Source organism: Schistocerca americana, chromosome 7 (genome assembly GCF_021461395.2).
Source record: "Schistocerca americana isolate TAMUIC-IGC-003095 chromosome 7, iqSchAmer2.1, whole genome shotgun sequence".
Classification (NCBI taxonomy): Eukaryota; Metazoa; Arthropoda; class Insecta; order Orthoptera; family Acrididae; genus Schistocerca; species Schistocerca americana.
The window spans coordinates 269,476,261-269,495,993 of NC_060125.1; the positions used below are offsets into that span (position 1 = coordinate 269,476,261).

General features: G+C 43.6%; 1 protein-coding gene across 1 annotated transcript in view; it reads left to right on the top strand.

Annotated features, from left to right (window-relative positions):
- Positions 1-19,733, top strand: part of LOC124622393 (myrosinase 1-like) — a 121,483-nt gene that overhangs the window by 76,929 nt on the left and 24,821 nt on the right. Inside the window, exon 8 of the mRNA XM_047148082.1 lies at positions 17,083-17,231. Coding sequence (XP_047004038.1) covers positions 17,083-17,231 — 149 coding nt within the window. The remainder of the gene's footprint in view (positions 1-17,082; positions 17,232-19,733) is intronic.

Sequence of the window (19,733 nt, forward strand, 5' to 3'; positions counted from 1 at the left end):
TGGCATTAACGTATCGTACAGCCGTTAAGGCGCCTTCCATGACCACCAGCAGCGTACGTCGGCCTCTCTTAATGCCACCCCAAAACAGCAGGGAACCTCCACCTTGCTGCCCTCGCTGGACGGTGTGTCTAAGGCGATAAGCCTGACTGAGTTGCCTCCAAACATGCTTCCGACGATTGTCCGCTTGTAGGCATATGCGACTCTCATCGGTGAAGACAACGTGATGCCAGTCCTGAGCGGTCCATGTAGTTGGGCCCATCTGCACAGCACTGCATGGTGTCGTGGTTGCAAAGATGGACCTCGCCTTGGACGTCTAGAGTGAAGTTGCGCATCATGCAACCTATTGCGCACAGTTTAAGTCGTATCACGACGTCCTGTGGCTGTACGAAAAGCATTATTCAACATGGTGGCGTTGCTGTCTAATAGGCGCTGCTCGTGCATGGTTGTTTACATCTTTGGGCGCGTTTAGTAACATCTCTGAACAGTCTAAGGAACTGTGTCTGTGATACGATATCCACAGTCAACGTCTGTCTTCATGAGTTCTGGGACCCGGGGTGACGCAAAACTTTTTTTAATGTGTGTATTATATTCTACTTGAAGTCGGAGGGTATTTCGCCTATCTCATACATCTTGTTCACCAATGGAAGAATTTTGTCATGGCTGGCTCACCAAAGGCCATCAGTTTTCGCTACTACTTATTATACTAATGTATAAAAATCTTGCACTTGGACAATTCTGGTCCACTTCTTAGCTTGGTGCCCCAAGCTGCCGCTACTAATTGTGTTAAGTCCTGTACTGAAATGTTAAAAGTTGTGGCGCCTTTGGCGCCCATCGCAGCTTGTGTCGAATGTGCCCTAAATCTGCTCTGACTGCAGTCATTATGATGCATTCCACCAATTTCAAGAAGTTTCACGAGTGTGCAAAAAATGGATACGAATTCCGAATGGTATAAAATGCAGCTGAAAAGTCAAGTAATTTTATTCAAATAGTGAAAAATCCAAATTAAGAATGTAGAAGAACTCGTCAATGGAAAGCTTGCGAAATTAGTACAAATTAATCGCATGAAGTAGAAATCTGTTGTTTTTTGTCTTTTGTTTTGTGCATTACCTGACTTGCCTTTAAAAGGACAAATCAGTTGAAACTGTGTTGCCGGCCGCTAGTGGCCGAGCGGTTCTGGCGCTACAGTCTGGAACCGCGCGACCGCTACGTCGCAGGTTCGAATCCTGCCTTGGGCATGGATGTGTATGTTGTCCTTAGGTTAGTTAGGTTTAAGTAGTTCTAAGTTCTAGGGGACTTATGACCTCAGCAGTTGAGTCCCATAGTACTCAGAGCCATTTGAACCATTTTGAAACTGTGTTTTTATTTATTACCGGACCAAGATAGAGACGGCTGTGCAACAGAAAGGCGAATAGACAGCTCCAGGACTATCTTGCTGGCGGGCTACTTCACCATGATCTGTACTTAAAATATTTAGGCGTAACATTGGGCCGGACACTGTTCTACAGGAAGCATCTGGAAAAAACCGCTGCGGAGATACGAAACAGGAAGAAACCTATGTGGAACAACCTGGGGCTTCGCTGCTGAAACTCTGTGCCGTTCAGCACCTGGACTTGTCTACTCTACTGAGGATTATGGTGCCCCTGTATGGCTCTATAACGCACAGACGCAAACTCGACGCATATCTGAACAAAATGAGAATTATCAGTGGTACACTAAGAAGTTTAAACTCACAGAAGGCAACCCGCAACTCCCTACCCATTAAGCTGCGGCTATCCTAGAAAGAAACTGGCTTCGATCAAGAAAACCATCCATGAAAACAACCATGGAACCACACACGTCTCAGTTCAACTTAACAGACAAATGGGAACGAAGCTGGACAGAGGCTTGGTCTACACATTGCGAGAACTTGCCCTGCATAAGAAGGAAACCCACTGCCTTTGACCAGTGGCGCAGAAAATTGACAATGCTTAACAGAATACGCATTAATCATGGCAGATGCATGGACTCTCTTCATAGGCGGGCTAACACTCCATCTCCAAATTCCGAGTGTGGGGCAGCCAGGCGAACCGTTCCTCACACTGTTACAAAATGTTTCACTGGGTCTACTGTGGAGATTTCGACGATGTCCCAATGGCAGCGAACGATTGATTATATTAAAATTTAGACGTCTAGTTTTAAATTAAATGTGTTATTGTATTATATTTAGTATTTTACCTAAAGACCATACGGTAAATAAAAAAATACACTCCTGGAAATGGAAAAAAGAACACATTGACACCGGTGTGTCAGACCCACCATACTTGCTCCGGACACTGCGAGAGGGCTGTACAAGCAATGATCACACGCACGGCACAGCGGACACACCAGGAACCGCGGTGTTGGCCGTCGAATGGCGCTAGCTGCGCAGCATTTGTGCACCGCCGCCGTCAGTGTCAGCCAGTTTGCCGTGGCATACGGAGCTCCATCGCAGTCTTTAACACTGGTAGCATGCCGCGACAGCGTGGGCGTGAACCGTATGTGCAGTTGACGGACTTTGAGCGAGGGCGTATAGTGGGCATGCGGGAGGCCGGGTGGACGTACCGCCGAATTGCTCAACACGTGGGGCGTGAGGTCTCCACAGTACATCGATGTTGTCGCCAGTGGTCGGCGGAAGGTGCACGTGCCCGTCGACCTGGGACCGGACCGCAGCGACGCACGGATGCACGCCAAGACCGTAGGATCCTACGCAGCGCCGTAGGGGACCGCACCGCCACTTCCCAGCAAATTAGGGACACTGTTGCTCCTGGGGTATCGGCGAGGACCATTCGCAACCGTCTCCATGAAGCTGGGCTACGGTCCCGCACACCGTTAGGCCGTCTTCCGCTCACGCCCCAACATCGTGCAGCCCGCCTCCAGTGGTGTCGCGACAGGCGTGAATGGAGGGACGAATGGAGACGTGTCGTCTTCAGCGATGAGAGTCGCTTCTGCCTTGGTGCCAATGATGGTCGTATGCGTGTTTGGCGCCGTGCAGGTGAGCGCCACAATCAGGACTGCATACGACCGAGGCACACAGGGCCAACACCCGGCATCATGGTGTGGGGAGCGATCTCCTACACTGGCCGTACACCACTGGTGATCGTCGAGGGGACACTGAATAGTGCACGGTACATCCAAACCGTCATCGAACCCATCGTTCTACCATTCCTAGACCGGCAAGGTAACTTGCTGTTCCAACAGGACAATGCACGTCCGCATGTATCCCGTGCCACCCAACGTGCTCTAGAAGGTGTAAGTCAACTACCCTGGCCAACAAGATCTCCGGATCTGTCCCCCATTGAGCATGTTTGGGACTGGATGAAGCGTCGTCTCACGCGGTCTGCACGTCCAGCACGAACGCTGGTCCAACTGAGGCGCCAGGTGGAAATGGCATGGCAAGCCGTTCCACAGGACTACATCCAGCATCTCTACGACCGTCTCCATGGGAGAATAGCAGCCTGCATTGCTGCGAAAGGTGGATATACACTGTACTAGTGCCGACATTTTGCATGCTCTGTTGCCTGTGTCTATGTGCCTGTGGTTCTGTCAGTGTGATCATGTGATGTATCTGACCCCAGGAGTGTGTCAATAAAGTTTCCCCTTCCTGGGACAATGAATTCACGGTGTTCTTATTTCAATTTCCAGGAGTGTATTTATTCCAATCTTCTGTTAGCCAGTCTCTGACTTCCTCTCTCTGTCCTTCTCCTCCTTCCCCCACTGTATGTCCATCTCCTCTTCCCTACAATCTGTCCATATCCTTTTCCCCTCTGTACCTCTGTATCTTGTCCTTCCACCTCGCTCTCTGTGAATGTCTTCTCTCCTCTTTCAACCACTTCCGCATCCCCCCTCTCTCTATCCATTCCACCTGTTCCTCCTTGTCCATTTCTTCCTCCCCCCCCTTTATATGTACCTCCCCCCACCACTCTGTCAATATCCGCGCCCTCCCCACCTTATGTCCACCTCCTTATCCTCCCTTCTCTTTGTCCATCTCCTCCACCCCATTCTCTGTCCTTCATCACCTTATCTTCATAATGGGAGTTTGGTGGATTTTACATCCACAATATTTATTTGCTGATACTAAGTGCTGTGTCTACCAAGTTTTAGTTGAAATGGATCGAATGGTTCATAAGGTGATGTGGAACATACCTACGTGGATACTTATAATGGACAGAGATTTTGTGAAACACGATTGAAGATATCTTTAAAAAGTTCTACCGGCTACCATGAAAGCTGGAACCACCACTTTCTTATCGCCATACTTCTTCACCTTCAATGCCAAGAAAAAGACAAAATAGGAATTTGTAAAACGCACATGCGAATACACGAAACCAATTCTCGAAATTAAGCATCTTTAAGCAACTTCGATACTTTCTCCACGTTGTAAGAGCCTTTAACCCGGCAGTCGCTGCTTTCGTGGAGTTGCTCTTAATGTAAAGGAACATATGGAAATAACATCGTCTGTACGTAAACTCTAACATTTTAACGGAATTACATTCGTAACAGTGAAGTATAGGGAGACAAAATGTTGTATTTCACTTCGAATTTTGCTCCAGTCTGTTAAAGAAACAGAGGTACGCGACGGCAGCTTATCAGTAAATCACTGTAATCGGTAAGCTAAATTGGAAGGATGGCTCTTGTATAGGTCTATAAAAGGAACTCTGCGATAAAGGTAAAACGCAATAAATCTCTCACTTTTCATCTGACTATTTGTGATGAACGTTTTGTAGACACAGCTCAGTGCTAATTTTTATTGCTTCCCTGTAACGCAGGTTATCACATAGTGAATAAATCTAAAAGGAGGTGGCTAATATCACTTCCTCAGCGCACTTAAAATATAAACTGCTGGAAAAAAGCGATATCTTCAGGAACAAGGCCATTTTGCCGACAAGTGATGTGACGGGTGTCCACCTTTGTAGAAGTGTATGATAACTTTAGACCAAATGAAGCACTCATGTGACAATGAAGGCTGCCCGGATAGTCGGATCAATCCACTGTGTATCCACCTCTGGCAGCAACATAAGCGTGTATTCTTCATGCAAACGATAACAGAGCTGCCGAATGGAATACTGCGATAAATTGTCCCAAACATCTTGAATCTTAGCTTGAATTCAGCTATGGTTCTTGTAGGGTCTGGGGAATGAGAAAGTTCCCACTTCACTATGTCCCATACGTGTTCAATTGGCGAGAGATCTGGTGATCTAGCTGGCTAGGGCAGCTGTTGTACACCACCGAAAGGCATGTTGCGTCGCCAAAGCCGTATTGTCCTCTTGTAAAAGCCTATCACCTTCCTGTCGAAGAAATGACAATAGCACGGGATTACCAGCCACGCAGTGTATCGGCTACTACCCAGTAGACGCTGCAGAAACACCAAATATGACCGCGAGTTGTAAGTGATGGCCCCCACAACACGAAGCCAGAGGTGGGACCTGCGTGTCATGGGCGTATACACTCTGGAATAGGCCGCTCACCAAGTCCATGCCGTGCACATGTAAATCAATCATTCGCTCACAGACAGAATCTTCTCTCATCACTGGAGACTACTGTCATTCTACTCTTTCATGACACCAAAGTAGCCATGCTTAGCGGTGTCGAGGTGTGAGTAGCAAGTAGCCTGGTGAGAGGCGCGAGTGATCATAGTCCTACTGCAAATAGGCAATTCACTGTGCTCCTGGGTGACACATCAAGTACAAATTGTTCCCAAATTTCGTCCCTCGATGATGTTCGGTCGGCCACAGCTCGCAGAGTGCGTCGATCATGACGAGCGTCTGTACTCCGCGGACGTCCAAAACCTGATCTACGGGTGTGAGGCAATACCACAGACCTCTGCTGAAAGCAGCGACTCATCGTCGATCCACGTACCCAAAGTGTTTGGTGGCGCTGACCATTGACTTTCAGTATGAAATGTTATCCTAGTTCTTACAAATGTTTTAGGAACGTAAACGTTTCGACTCAGCCCCCATCTAATTGAGCTGTAATTTCGCCCACGGCCCATTGCAGCCAAATGCAGTATATATATATATATATATATATATATATATATATATATATATATATATATATATATATGGATGCGTACCAGGACATTTTGCTGCTAACATAATACGATATGTAATGAGCCTATATGGTCCTAGATGGACTGGGAGAGTGAGGCCTGCACCTAGGTCTACAAGAGCACTTCAGTATTCTGCACGTTTCTGTCTCTGGTCATCTCAAACGCGAAGCGCACAGCACCCGTGTTGAATCGGTTGAAATACCAGAGCAGTGAAATATAGAGTATTGTAAAGCTTCATGAGGTGATGTGGTGGTATTTGAAGGTACTCATAGTTTATTGCAGGGACGAGTGCAGTAGTACACCCTAAAATAAGGATGATACGTGGAATACCATCTTTAATTAATACGATTATACGATAAACTGTAACATACAACGCGTTGAAGCAGTATTACACTTCTTGTTCAGGTAGGCATAGCTGTCCTTCAACGTAGTCACCAGGGCTGTGTAGAACCCGTTGTCAGCGATGTCGATGGCGTAGTATACCGTTAGCAGCGCCTATATTGTTGATGGTGCGAATGGAGCAGTCTACTGCCCGTCGAATCTCGTACAGTTCTGACGCGAATGCCACGAAGTGGTTCCTTCATCTTCGGAATCAAATCAAAGACACAAGGACTTCAGTTCGGGGAGTATGGTGGATGATACAATACTTCCCAGTCCCATCGGCTGAAGAGAGCAGCCACAGCTTGCGCTGTATGTGCCTGCGCATTATCGCGCAAAATGATGGGTGGGTTGCATATAAAGTGTCGCCGCTTCTTCAGCAAAGCTGGTCGCCGGTGATGCCTCAAAAGCGATCAGTAACACTGTGCATTGACGGTCTGCCGTGGAGGAACGTAATGCGTTAGGATAACACCACCACAGTCTTACACGAGAATCAGCATAACTTTAACCATACTGGGGCTCTGACGCAATTTCAACTTTCGCTTCGATCCATAATGACGCCATTCGTTGGATTGGCGTTTCAGTTTTAGCTCGTACGATGTGGCCCATGTCTCATCCAGTGCTACGAACGGCGCAAGAAAGCCTCTCCTTCGCGCTCATAGCGCTCCAAATGCGTCTGAGCAGTGTCGCAACGCATCCATTTCTGCATTTCCGTCGTCATGCGGAACCCAACGTGTTACATTTTTTCTGATGCCCAGGCGTTCCTTCAGGACGCGAAGCACAGTCGTATGCGCTAATTCGATTTCGTGGGTGAGCTCACCAATCGTATGGCGTCTATCACTGTCCATTAACGGCAACAGCATGCACCTGCCACAGTTTGCCCACCTTCGTTGAAGGCTTTTACCCAACGTGCCACTGTTCTGTACGGCAATGCCGATTCCACGCACGCCTCTTGGAGACCTTGATGACACTGTCGTGCTGTACGACGTCTGGCACATTCAATCTTGATCCAACTGCGTTGTTCCTGTTTCGAAAACATAGTGACACCGTTACATTAGACCGCTCGCTCACAAGTGACTGTGTTTCCCTCGATAGTGCGCATGCCTGTGACATGGGACGGGCGAGTCCATTTTCTCGGAGATAAGCTAGGTATGTCAGCAACGTCTGCTATCAGCGACAATAGTAGATTTCATTGCGTAGTGTTTCCACAGCAGTGTTGCCACTATTTAAGTTCCAACCTATGTATAAATGTCTTTGTAGTTAATGCTAAGAAGAGCATTTCACTGTATTAAGCATCGCACTGTACTGCGTTCAACTTCTTTTAGGACAATCAATCTTGCGAACTCTGAAATTTAACAACGACACATTAGAAATTATCACGCAAACACCACATTTGTGGGCGCACGTTCACTCTGACATTCTTGCCTCTATTAATTACAATACGACCTGTATAATTCGAATGAGACTGTAATTGTATCGTACACTAACTTGAGTTACAGACAGTTAACCTAAGCCTGAAATATTACATGTTAGCTAAATTTAGGTAATGTGGCGTATCCGATTTGAAGCTTAGCAGCTGGAATTAAAATAAACAACGAACCACGAAAAATTATTTGAATGGGGCGATTTTTCAGAAAAATTGGATGATTTATTCAAGAGAAAGAGCTGCATAAATTGAGCAAATCAATAATGCATTGGCCCACCTCTGGCCCTTATGGCACTGCCTGACAGAGTTGTTGGATATGCTCCTGAGGAGGGCCCTGCCCATAATGCTCCAAACATACTCAGTTGGCGGAGAGATTCGGCGACTTGGCTGGGCAAGGCAGGGATTGGCAAGCGCGAAGACAAGCAGGAGAAACTGTGGCCTTGTGCAGACGCGCATTATCTTGCTGAAATGTAAGCCCAGAATGGCTTACCATGAAGGGCAACAAAACGGGGCGTAGCCCGACATACCACTATGCTGTAAGGTTACGACGGATGACAATCGAAGGGATCCTTCTATGAAAAGAAATGGCACCCAGACCGTCACTCGCGGATGTCGCGCCGTATGGCGGCCGGCAGTCAGGTTGGTATCCCACCGATGCTCAGGGAGTCTCCCGATACGTCTTCGGACTGCTATGTCATTGATTGAAGCAGACTTGCCTTCAGTGGTGAATCCCGATTCTAACTAAGCCCTGATGATCTTACTGTTCCAGAGTAATTTTTATAATTTCAAAAACAGACTGCAACACACATAAAGTGAATGCTGTCACTTCGGAATGGAAAGAGACAATGAATTAAACTTCTGTTACCGCCCTAGCTAGAGGCAGATGTCTGAAAAGTGTTCCAAGATATAACACTTTTCCCTAATAAATAGGCTACGCCAAGACCAAACTTCTACTCAGGAATATCGAAAGAATGATAAAGCAAAGAAGCTGCAATCGTAGAGGTTAATTCCATAATTTAATAAATATACTACACTACTGGCAATTAAAACTGCTACACCAAGAAGAAATGCAGATGATAAACGGGTATTCTTTGGACAAATATATTATACTAGAACTGACATGTGCTTACATTTTCACGCAATTTGGGTGCATAGATCCTGAGAAATCAGTACCCAGAACAATCACCTCTAGCCGTAATAACGGCCTTGATACGCCTGGGCATTGAGTCAAAATGAGCTTGGATGGCGTGTACAAGTACAGCTGCCCATGCAGCTTCAACACGATACCACAGTTCATCAAGAGTTGTGACGAGCCAGTTGCTCGGCCACAATTGACCAGGCATTTTCAATTGGTGAGAGATCTGGAGAATGTGCTGACCAGGGCACCAGTCGAACATTTTCTGTATCCAGAAAGGCCCATACAGGACCTGCAACATGCGGTCGTGCAATATCCTGCTGAAATGTAGGTATTCACAGGGATCGAATGAAGGGTAGAGCCACGGGTCGTAACACATCTGAAATGTAACGTCCACTGTTCAAAGTGCCGTCAATGCTAACAAGAGATGACCGAGACGTGTAACCAATGGCAACCCATACCATCACGCCGGGTGACGAATAAACGCTTCCAATGTGCGTTTACCGCGATGTCGCCAAACACGGATGCGACCATCATGATGCTGTAAACAGAACCTGGAGTCATCCGAAAAAATGACGTTTTGCCATTCGTGCACCCAAGTACGTCGTTGAGTACACCATCGCAGGCGCTCCTGTCTGTGATGTAGGGTAACCGCAGCCATGGTCTCCGAGCTGGTAGTCCATGCTGCTGCAAACTCCGTCAAACTGTTCGTGCAGATGGTTGTTGTCTTGCAAACAGCCCCATCTGTTGACTCAGGGATCGAGACATGACTGCACGATCCGTTACAGCCATGAGGATAGGATGCCTGTGATCTCGACTGCTAGTGATACGAGGCCGTTGGAATCCAGCACGGCGTCCTGTATTACCCTCCTGAACCCACCGATTCCATATTCTGCAAACAGTCATTGGATCTCGACCAATACGAGCAGCAGTGCCGCGATACGATAAACCGCAATCGCGATAGGCTACAATCCGACCTTTATCAATGTCGGAAACGTGATGGTACGTATTTCTCTTCCTTACAGGAGGCATTAGAACAACGTTTCACCAGGCAACGCCGGTCAACTGCTGTTTGTGTATGAGAAATCGGTTGGAAACTTTCCTCACGTCAGCACGTTGTAGGTGTCGCCACCGCCCCAACCTTGTGTGAATGCTCTGAAAAGCTAATCATTTGCATATCACAGCATCTTCTTCCTGTCGGTTAAATTTCGCGTCTGTAGCACGTCATCTTCGTGGTGTAGCAATTTTAATGGCCAGTAGTGTATTATTGGTGATTGTCTCATAATTACCTCTTCGATAGAATCGTGCAGGGAGCAAGAAACCTGGTGATGATCATAGACATTTTAACTAATTTGTTTCTTTTTTATTTAATTGTTTCTTTAAGCTGATCTGACTGGAACCATTACGTCCCTCTCACATCAGAGCAGGATTTCACATTTACAGTACCTTTTTACATCATAGTTACGAAACAAATAACAATTTCAATATGAAAAATAGTATTAAAATGATCTGAATATCCGAAAATGCTAGTGTGAGTAAGTTATTCTTACAGAGCTAATAAAGCTAATGCTGGCAGTAGTTGAACTACTGCAGCTGCTGACACTAATAATAATAATAATAATTGTAGTAATAATAATAATAATAGGCCCCTGGTATGTTCTGCCAGGCGTAAAAAGCGACGAAAAGAACAAACCACTAATAGAGCTAACCCCCCTTTTAGTGTGATTAGTTGGTTCAGGACAGAACTAATGAAGCCTCGGGCAATCGCTGTCATGGTCGGGGACGACGCTTGAACCATATGCCCGTCCACAATGGTAACGACACTGCTAACCACACGGAAAGTGATTTAGATCCAAATAGAGGTGTTTTGCAGGATATGCTTCCTGCAACCACTCCAGATGGAAAACAAAGACAGAGGATGAGATGGTCAGATGAAGTTAACCGACACCTCATGTTCTGTTATTACCAAGCAACAAACTTAGGAACCAACACAACTGGATACAGATCACAAGTATACACTACATTTATTACCCGATACCCAGAATTAAAATTTTTAACAGAACAACGACTAGCTGATCAGATCCATGTAGTAATCAAAAATAACAGGATACCCCAGTCAGAATTAGAAAGCATCAAACAACAAGTACAACAAATACTGGAACAAAATAATGTGCATTCAGAAGAAGAAGAAAATACAGTAATGGACTCAAACATCCCAGAGCAAATAAACAAAGAACAACACACATCAATTAAACAATCAGAGGAAAACGAAATCTTAAGACAGCCACAAGAACAAGCACAAATAGAAAATGAAGTGACACACATGTTAGATACAGAAGAGAAATTTCAGCTGACATATATAGAATACAAAGACACAAATACAGACATTAGACCATTCTTGCATAGACCACCAAATAACCCACAAGTCGAAACAACAATAACAACTATCAACACAACCATATATAACAGAATAAATGAAAATACTACTATGGAAGAGATACAACTACTGGTTTATATAGGAGCACTCACTACACTAAATATACACACTAGGCAGAGATCAGAACCAACCAACACACAGAAGAAACCCACAATACCAGCATGGCAACACAGGCTACAGATCAGAATAGAAAAACTGAGAAAAGACATCAGACAGCTAACACAATTTATAAGAAATGAAGTATCAGACAAAAAACGAAAAAGGTTAGTTAAAACCTCACAACAAAAAGCAATAGAGCAATTAGATTATAAGAAGCAGAAATTACAAGCATTGGCCAAACGACTTAGAAGATACAAAAAAAAGTGAAAATAGAAGGAAACAAAACCAAACATTCAGCACAGACCAAAAGAAATTTTACCAGACAATAGATAACACACACCTTAAAATAGACAATCCACCAAACGTAACAGACATGGAACACTTCTGGAGCAACATATGGTCAAACCCGGTACAACATAACAGACATGCACGGTGGATACAAGCAGAAACAGACACATACAAGATGATACCACAAATGGCTGAAGTGATAATTTTGCAACATGAAGTCACCCAAGCAATTAATTTTACTCACAGTTGGAAAGCCCCTGGAAAAGATAAAATAGCAAATTTCTGGCTAAAGAAGTTCACCTCAACACATTCACCCTAAATTATTTAACAGTTACATTGCAGACCCATACACATTCCCTGATACACTTACACATGGAATAACTTATCAGAAAACCTAAAGATCAAGCAGGCACAGTAAACCCAGCAAAATATCGCCTACCATGCCTACCAACAATATACTAAATATTAACTTCAGTCATTACACAGAAATTAATGACACATACAACACAGAACAAAATTATAAATGAAGAACAAAAAGGCTGTTGCAAAGGAACACGAGGATGTAAAGAGCAACTGATAATAGATGCAGAGGTGACATATCAAGCTAAAACTAAATAAAGGTCGCTATACGACGCATACATTGATTACCAAAAAGCTTTCGATAGTGTACCCCACTCATGGTTACTACAAATATTGGAAATATACAAAGTAGATCCTAAATTGATACAGTTCCTAAACATAGAAACGAAAAATTGGGAAACCACACTCAATATCCAAACAAATCCAAATAATATCACATCACAGCCAATACAGATTAAGTGTGGAATATACCAAGCAGACTCATTAAGTCCTTTTTGGTTCTGCCTTGCTCTGAACCCTCTATCCAACATACTAAATAATACAAATTATGGATACAATATTACTGGAACACACCAACACAAAATCACACATTTGCTATACATGGATGATCTAAAACTACTGGCAGCAAAAAATCAACAACTCAACCAATTATTAAAGATAACAGAAGTATTCAGCAATGATATAAATATGGCCTTTGGAACAGACAAATATAAGAAAAATAGCATAGTCAAGGGAAAACACACTAAACAAGAAGGTTATATATTGGATAACCACAGCGACTGCATAGAAGCAATGGAAAAAACAGATGCCTATAAATATCTAGGATACAGACAAAAAATAGGAATAGATAATACAAATATTAAAGAAGAACTAAAAGAAAAATATAGACAAAGACTAACATAAATACTGAAAACAGAATTGACAGCAAGATCAAGACAAAAGCTATAAATACTTACGCTATACCAATATTGACCTACTCATTTGGAGTAGTGAAATGGAGTAACACAGACCTAGAAGCACTCAATACACTTACACGATCACAATGCCAAAAATATAGAATACATCACATACATTCAGCAACAGAAAGATTCACATTAAGCAGAAAGGAAGGAGGAAGGGGATTTATCGACATAAAAAACCTGCATTATGGACAGGTAGACAATTTAAGAAAATTCTTTACAGAACGAGCAGAAACTAGCAAAATACACAAAGCAATCACTCATATGAATACATCGGCTACACCACTGAAATTTCATAACCACATCTACAACCCTTTAGATCACATCACATCAACAGATACGAAGAAAGTAACTTGGAAAAAGAAAACACTACATGGCAAGCACCCGTATCATCTAACACAGCCACACATCGATAAAGATGCATCCAACACATGGCTAAGAAAAGGCAATATATACAGTGAGACGGAAGGATTCATGATTGCAATACAGGATCAAACAATAAACACAATATATTACAGCAAGCTTATTATTAAAGACCCAAATACCACAACAGATAAATGCAGACTTTGCAAACAACAAATAGAAACAGTAGATCACATCACAAGCGGATTAACAATACTAGCAAATAGAGAATACACCAGAAGACATGACAATGTAGCAAAAATAATACATCAACAACTTGCCATACAACATAAAGTAATAAAACAATACGTTCCCACATACAAGTATGCACCACAAAATGTATTGGAGAATGATGAGCCAGCCGGGGTGCCCGAGCGGTTCTAGGCGCTACAGTCTGGAACCACGCGACCGCTACGGTCGCATGTTCGAATCCTGCCTCGGGCATGGATGTGTGTGATGTTCTTAGGTTAGTTAGGTTTAAGTAGTTCTAAGTTCTAGGGGACTGATAACGTTAGAAGTTAAGTCCCATAGTGCTGAGAGCCATTTGAATCATTTTTGAGAATGGTGAATACAAATTATACTGGAACAGAACCATTATAACAGATAAAACAACACCACATAACAAACCTGACATCGTACTCACCAGTAAAAAGAAGAAATTAACACAACTAATCGAAATATCCATACCCAATACAGCAAATATACAGAAGAAAAAAGGTGAAAAAGTTGAAAAATACATCCAACTGGCTGAAGTAGTCAAGGACATGTGGCATCAGGATAAAGTTGACATTATACCAATTATACTATCAACTACAGGAGTCATACCACACAATATCCACCAGTACATCAAAGCAATACAGCTACATCCGAACGTATATATATACAACTACAGAAATCTGTAATTATTGATACATGTTCAATTATCGAAAGTTCCTAAATGCAATGTAACAAAAAAGGAAGTCACGCTTGATCAAGGTCCGCGTCACTTTCCATTTTTAACCAGACATAACGTCTGAGAAAGAAAAGCAACAATAATAGCAATAATGATAGTGGCAGGTATAAGAAAAATTTATAGGTGTAAAAATAGATGTCTTCTCATAGAGGGAGCTCTGTAGAAAGGAAAGGTTAAGAATACTGGGAAATAAGGAAATCTGGTTGATTTACAGGGTAACGTGTGTGTACAGGGAAAATAGTAATGGTTCAAAAATGGTTCAAATGGCTCTAAGCACTATTGGACTTAACATCTGAGGTCATCCGTCCCCTAGACATAGAACTACTTATATCTAACCAACCAAAGTACATCACACACCTACATGCCAGTGGTAGGATTTGAACCTGCTACCATAGCAGGAGCGCGGTTCCGAACTGAAGCGCCTAGAAGCGCTCGGTTCCAGCGGCCGGTGAAAATAGTAATCCTTATTGTTGCTTTATTAGGTATGTCATTATCCGTCTTCTGAAGCTGTAGATGTTATTCAGTTCTCTAATGTAATGCTGGAGGTTACTCAAGAGTCGTGTTCCTAGTAAAGAGAAGGACTTCGAGGAAGTGGCTGAACGATGGAGCGGATTTTGCTCTTAAGCGAGCTGGACTTCCTGCCGTGTTGTTTGGACAAAAGCGTCAAGGTCAAGGAGCGATATGAAGCACAATGTTTACTGATAACACAGTAGAGAAGACAGACGGTATGGAAATCTCGGCGCTTGTCTGCACGCAGCCAGGATAGCTGTGCTTATGGTGGTGAAATATGATCAAAGAGGTGAACATCGCAGATATAACGAACACCGGGTTTCATGAACAGTTCCAGGCGTCGTTAGCTTTCCAGAGGAAAGCGTTCCAGGATAACACCTCTGTCATCAATAATGAAGTATAAGCGTTTGTATGCAAGTCCGTTTTTGATGTCAAGAAGGGGGAGCTTTTTATATTTTTGAAGGGCATGGGGAGATGGTGTCAGCCTTTTCGCTAACTGCAGTTATATGCTCAGTCCAATTTAGATTTTCATCTATTATTACTCCTACACTCTTTGCTGAAGAAGAGAAGCTCTTCTTTACGTATTATTTCTTCAATGGGACACCTTTTCTTTTCCAACGATGGATGACTACCCCGAGACGTTGGTCGTAGAACTCTGTACTTCGGCTGTTCAAGAAACGCCCAAACTGGAAATTACCTCCTAATAATCGTAGAAATTCCTGCCACGCGTTTGTTTTTTCATCGAGGAAAGAAGATGAAGTCACAGGGTGTCAGAAGACTACGTTGGGTGAAGTAAAGCAGCGTGTGTCACTGAGTCCTATGCAGAATGAGATGGGGGTTTTGTCGCGCAGCAAACTGCACCAATGGACAGCCTCTCTCTCACTTCATTATGACAGCATACCTTAACCTAACTAGAACATTCCGTTCGTATGCTGTTATGGCGCTGAAGAGTATATTCTGCCACCTTCACACATGTGTCCCAGAAAACATCCAGCTTGCCCGACGATGGCTCGGTCTTCGCCTTTTTCGGTAAAGGTAGTACCACGTGTTTCCAATGCTTTCTTTGATACTTCGTCTCGGAGTCGTAGTGATACTTCAAGCGCTCGTCCACTATGATTAGGCGGCTCAAGATGTCTCTTGGACTGGCGTGACTCGGCAACAACATTTCCGCTTCCGTCTCCTTTCAGCGGGCTTTTTCAATGGGTGTGAACGAGATGATACCCAGCGGGCGGCGATCTTTTTAGTCTTAAAAATAACTAGAAAATAACTAGAAAGATGTTGAAAATTGATCCGCGAGTTTTTTTCCACTATCGTCTCCACCGTGATGCCCTGATCTTCTGACACCAGGATCTCCTCGTCCGGCGTCCGGTTCGCGGTTCTTCAAAGAGGGATGGTCTGGTACTTCATTCTCTTTCATTCAGCTTTGTTTTACCACTCTAGAAGCGTCTGCAACACCTAACCACCGCGTCATATGATGGTGCGTTATTGTCTTACACTTCCACGAACCGAGCATACATTGTTGCAACGTTTCCCCAATTCAGATGTAGAAATGAGTTACTGTAGAATACTCCACTTTATCAAAAGTCTGGCCTGTTTTTTTTTTTTTTTGGCTCTACCGACTGCTGTGGCCGAGCTGTTCAAGGCACTTCAGTCCGGAACCGCGCTGCTGCTACGGTCACAGGTTCGAATCCTGCCTCGGGCATGGATGTGTGTGATGTCCTTAGGTTAGTTAGGTTTAAGTAGTTCTAAGTCTAGGGGACTGATGACCTCAGATGTTAAGTCCCATAGTGTGCAGAGCCATTTGAACCATTTGAGCTTTTGGCTCCTCTGCCTGCTTTCTATGGTATAAGGGCGCGGGGAGTTTTTGTATATTTCAGGCTTACAGACATGTACCTGCGAACAAAGAGAAACTCACTTATGAATCTCTATTTTTGGAAGTGGTCGCTCTATGACTACACCTCGCATTTTTTTGGAAGCATTTACATGAATTTTTCATTACTAAATCAAGTGCAAACCGATGTCTCGTAAATCGCATAAGGATGTTGTAACATACATTCTTCCTTTTCCAGGAACGTTCGACTTCTTCGGGCTGAACCACTACTCGACGAGGCTCGCGGAGGACGGGCTGGCGGGTGAGAATCCCTCCAGGAAGCGAGACGGGGGCTACGCCACGTCTTTCGACCCCTCGTGGCCGACGAGCGCCTCCGACTGGCTTGTTGTGAGTTATCCGACAATACACCATGCTGCTGTATCTCTCACAAAACTTATAGGATCTGACTTAATGGTTCTGTTATTTTAGTCCTGTTGGGTTATTGAACTGCACTCACGCTGTGACTGCGATGTGATCAGGACTGGTCATCGAAAAGTTCTTTAGTGGCTTTTGTTAATGTTGTGGTCTTCAGTCCTGAGACTGGTTTGATGCAGCTCTTCATGCTACTCTATCCTGTGCAAGCTTCTTCATCTCCCAGTACTTACTGCAACCTACGTCCTTCTGAATCTGCTTAGTGTATTCATCTGTTGGTCTCCCTCTACGATTTTTACCCTCCACGCTGCCCTCCAATACTAAATTGGTGATCCCTTGATGCCTCAGAACATGTCCTACCAACCGATCCCTTCTTAAGTTGTGCCACAATCTCCTCTTCTCCCCAATCCTATTCAATATCTCCTCATTAGTTATGTGATCTACCCATCTAATCTTCAGCATTCATCTGTAGCACATTTCGAAAGCTTCAATCCTCTTCTTGTCCAAACTATTTATCGTCCACGTTTCACTTCCACACATGGCTACACTCCATACAAGTACTTTCAGACACGACTTCCTGACACTTAAATCTATACTCGATGTTAGCAACTTCCTCTTCTTCAGAAACGCTTTCCTTGCCATTGCCAGTCTACATTTTATATCCTCTCTGCTTCGACCATCATCAGTTATTTTGCTTCCCAAATAGCAAAACTCATTTACTACTTTAAGCGTCTCATTTCCTAGTCTAATTCCCGCAGCTGCACCCGATTTAATTCGTCTACATTCCATTATCCTCGGTTTGCTTTGTTGATGTTCGTCTTATATCCCCCTTTCAAGACACTGTTCATTCCGTTCAACTGCTCTTCCAAGTCCTTTGCTGTCTCTGACAGAATTACAATGTCATCGGCGAACCTCAAAGTTTTTATTTCTTCTCCATGGATTTTAATACCTACTCCGAACTTTTCTTTTGTTTCCTTTACTGCTTGCTCAACATACAGATTGAATAACATCGGGGAGAGGCAGCAACCCTGTCTCACTCCCTTCCCAACCACTGCTTCCCTTTCATACCCCTCGAATCTTATAACTGCCATCTGGTTTCTGTACAAATTGTAAATAGCCTTTCGCTCCTTGTATTTTACTCCTGCCACCCTTCGAATGTGAAAGAGAGTATTCCAATCAACATTCTCAAAAGCTTTCTGTAAGTCTACAAATGCTAGAATCATGGGTTTGCCTTTCCTTAGTCTTTCTTCTTACGTGTTCCAATATTTCTACGAAATCCAAACTGAACTTCCCCGAGGTCGGCTTCTACCAGTTTTTCCATTCGTCTGTAAAGAATTAACGTTAGTATTTTCAGCTGTGAATTATTAAACTGATAGTTCGGTAATTTTCACATCTGTCAACACCTGCTTTCTTTGGGATTGGACTTATTATGTTCTTCTTGTAGTCTGACGTTATTTCGCCTGTCTCACACAACTTGATCAGCAGATGGTAAAGTTTTGTCAGGACTGGCTCTCCCAAGGCTGTCAGTAGGTTTAATGGAATGTTGTCTACTCCCAGGGCCTTGTTTCGACTCAGGTCTTTCAGTGCTCTGTCAGACTCTTCACGCAGTATCATACCTCCCATTTCATTTTCATCTACATCGTTTTCCATTTCCGTAATACTGTCCTCAAGTACATCGCCCTTGTATAGACCCTCTATATACCCCTTCCACCTTTCTGCTTTCCTTTCTTTGCTTAGAACTGGGTTTCCATCAGAGCTCTTGATATTCATACAAGTCCTGTAGGCAGTATCTATCTTAACCCTAGTGAGATAAACCTTACATTTATCATCCAGCCATCCCTGCTTAGCCATTTTGCACTTCCTGTCGATCTCATTTTTGAGACGTTTGTATTCCTTTTTGCCCGCTTCATTTAATGCAATTTTATATTTTCTCGTTTCATCAATTAAATTCAATATTTCTTCTGTTACGCAAGGATTTCTACCAGCCCTCGTCTTTTTACCTACTTGATCCTCTGCTGCCTTCACTATTTCATTCCTCAAAGCTACCCATTCTTTTTCTACTGTAATTCTTTCCCCCATTTCTGTCAATTTTTTCCTTATACTCTCCCGGAAACTCTGTACAACCTCTGGTTTAGTCAGTTTATCCAGGTCCCATCTCCTTAAATTCCCACGTTTTTGCTGTTTCTTCAATTTTAATCTACAGTTCATAACCAATAGATTGTGGTCAGAGTCCACATCTGCCCCTGGAAATGTCTTACAATTTAAAACCTGGTTCCCAAATCTCTGTCTTACCATTATATAATCTATCTGAAACCTGTCAGTACCCCTAGGCTTCTTCCACGTATACAACCTTCTTTTGTGATTCTTGAACCAAGTGTTAGCTATGATTAAGTTATGCTTTAGTGGCTAGGTGATGATAAATGGATTCATGACGATAAATTGCTACTTGAGATATATTTCCCAAAACTGTCAACTATT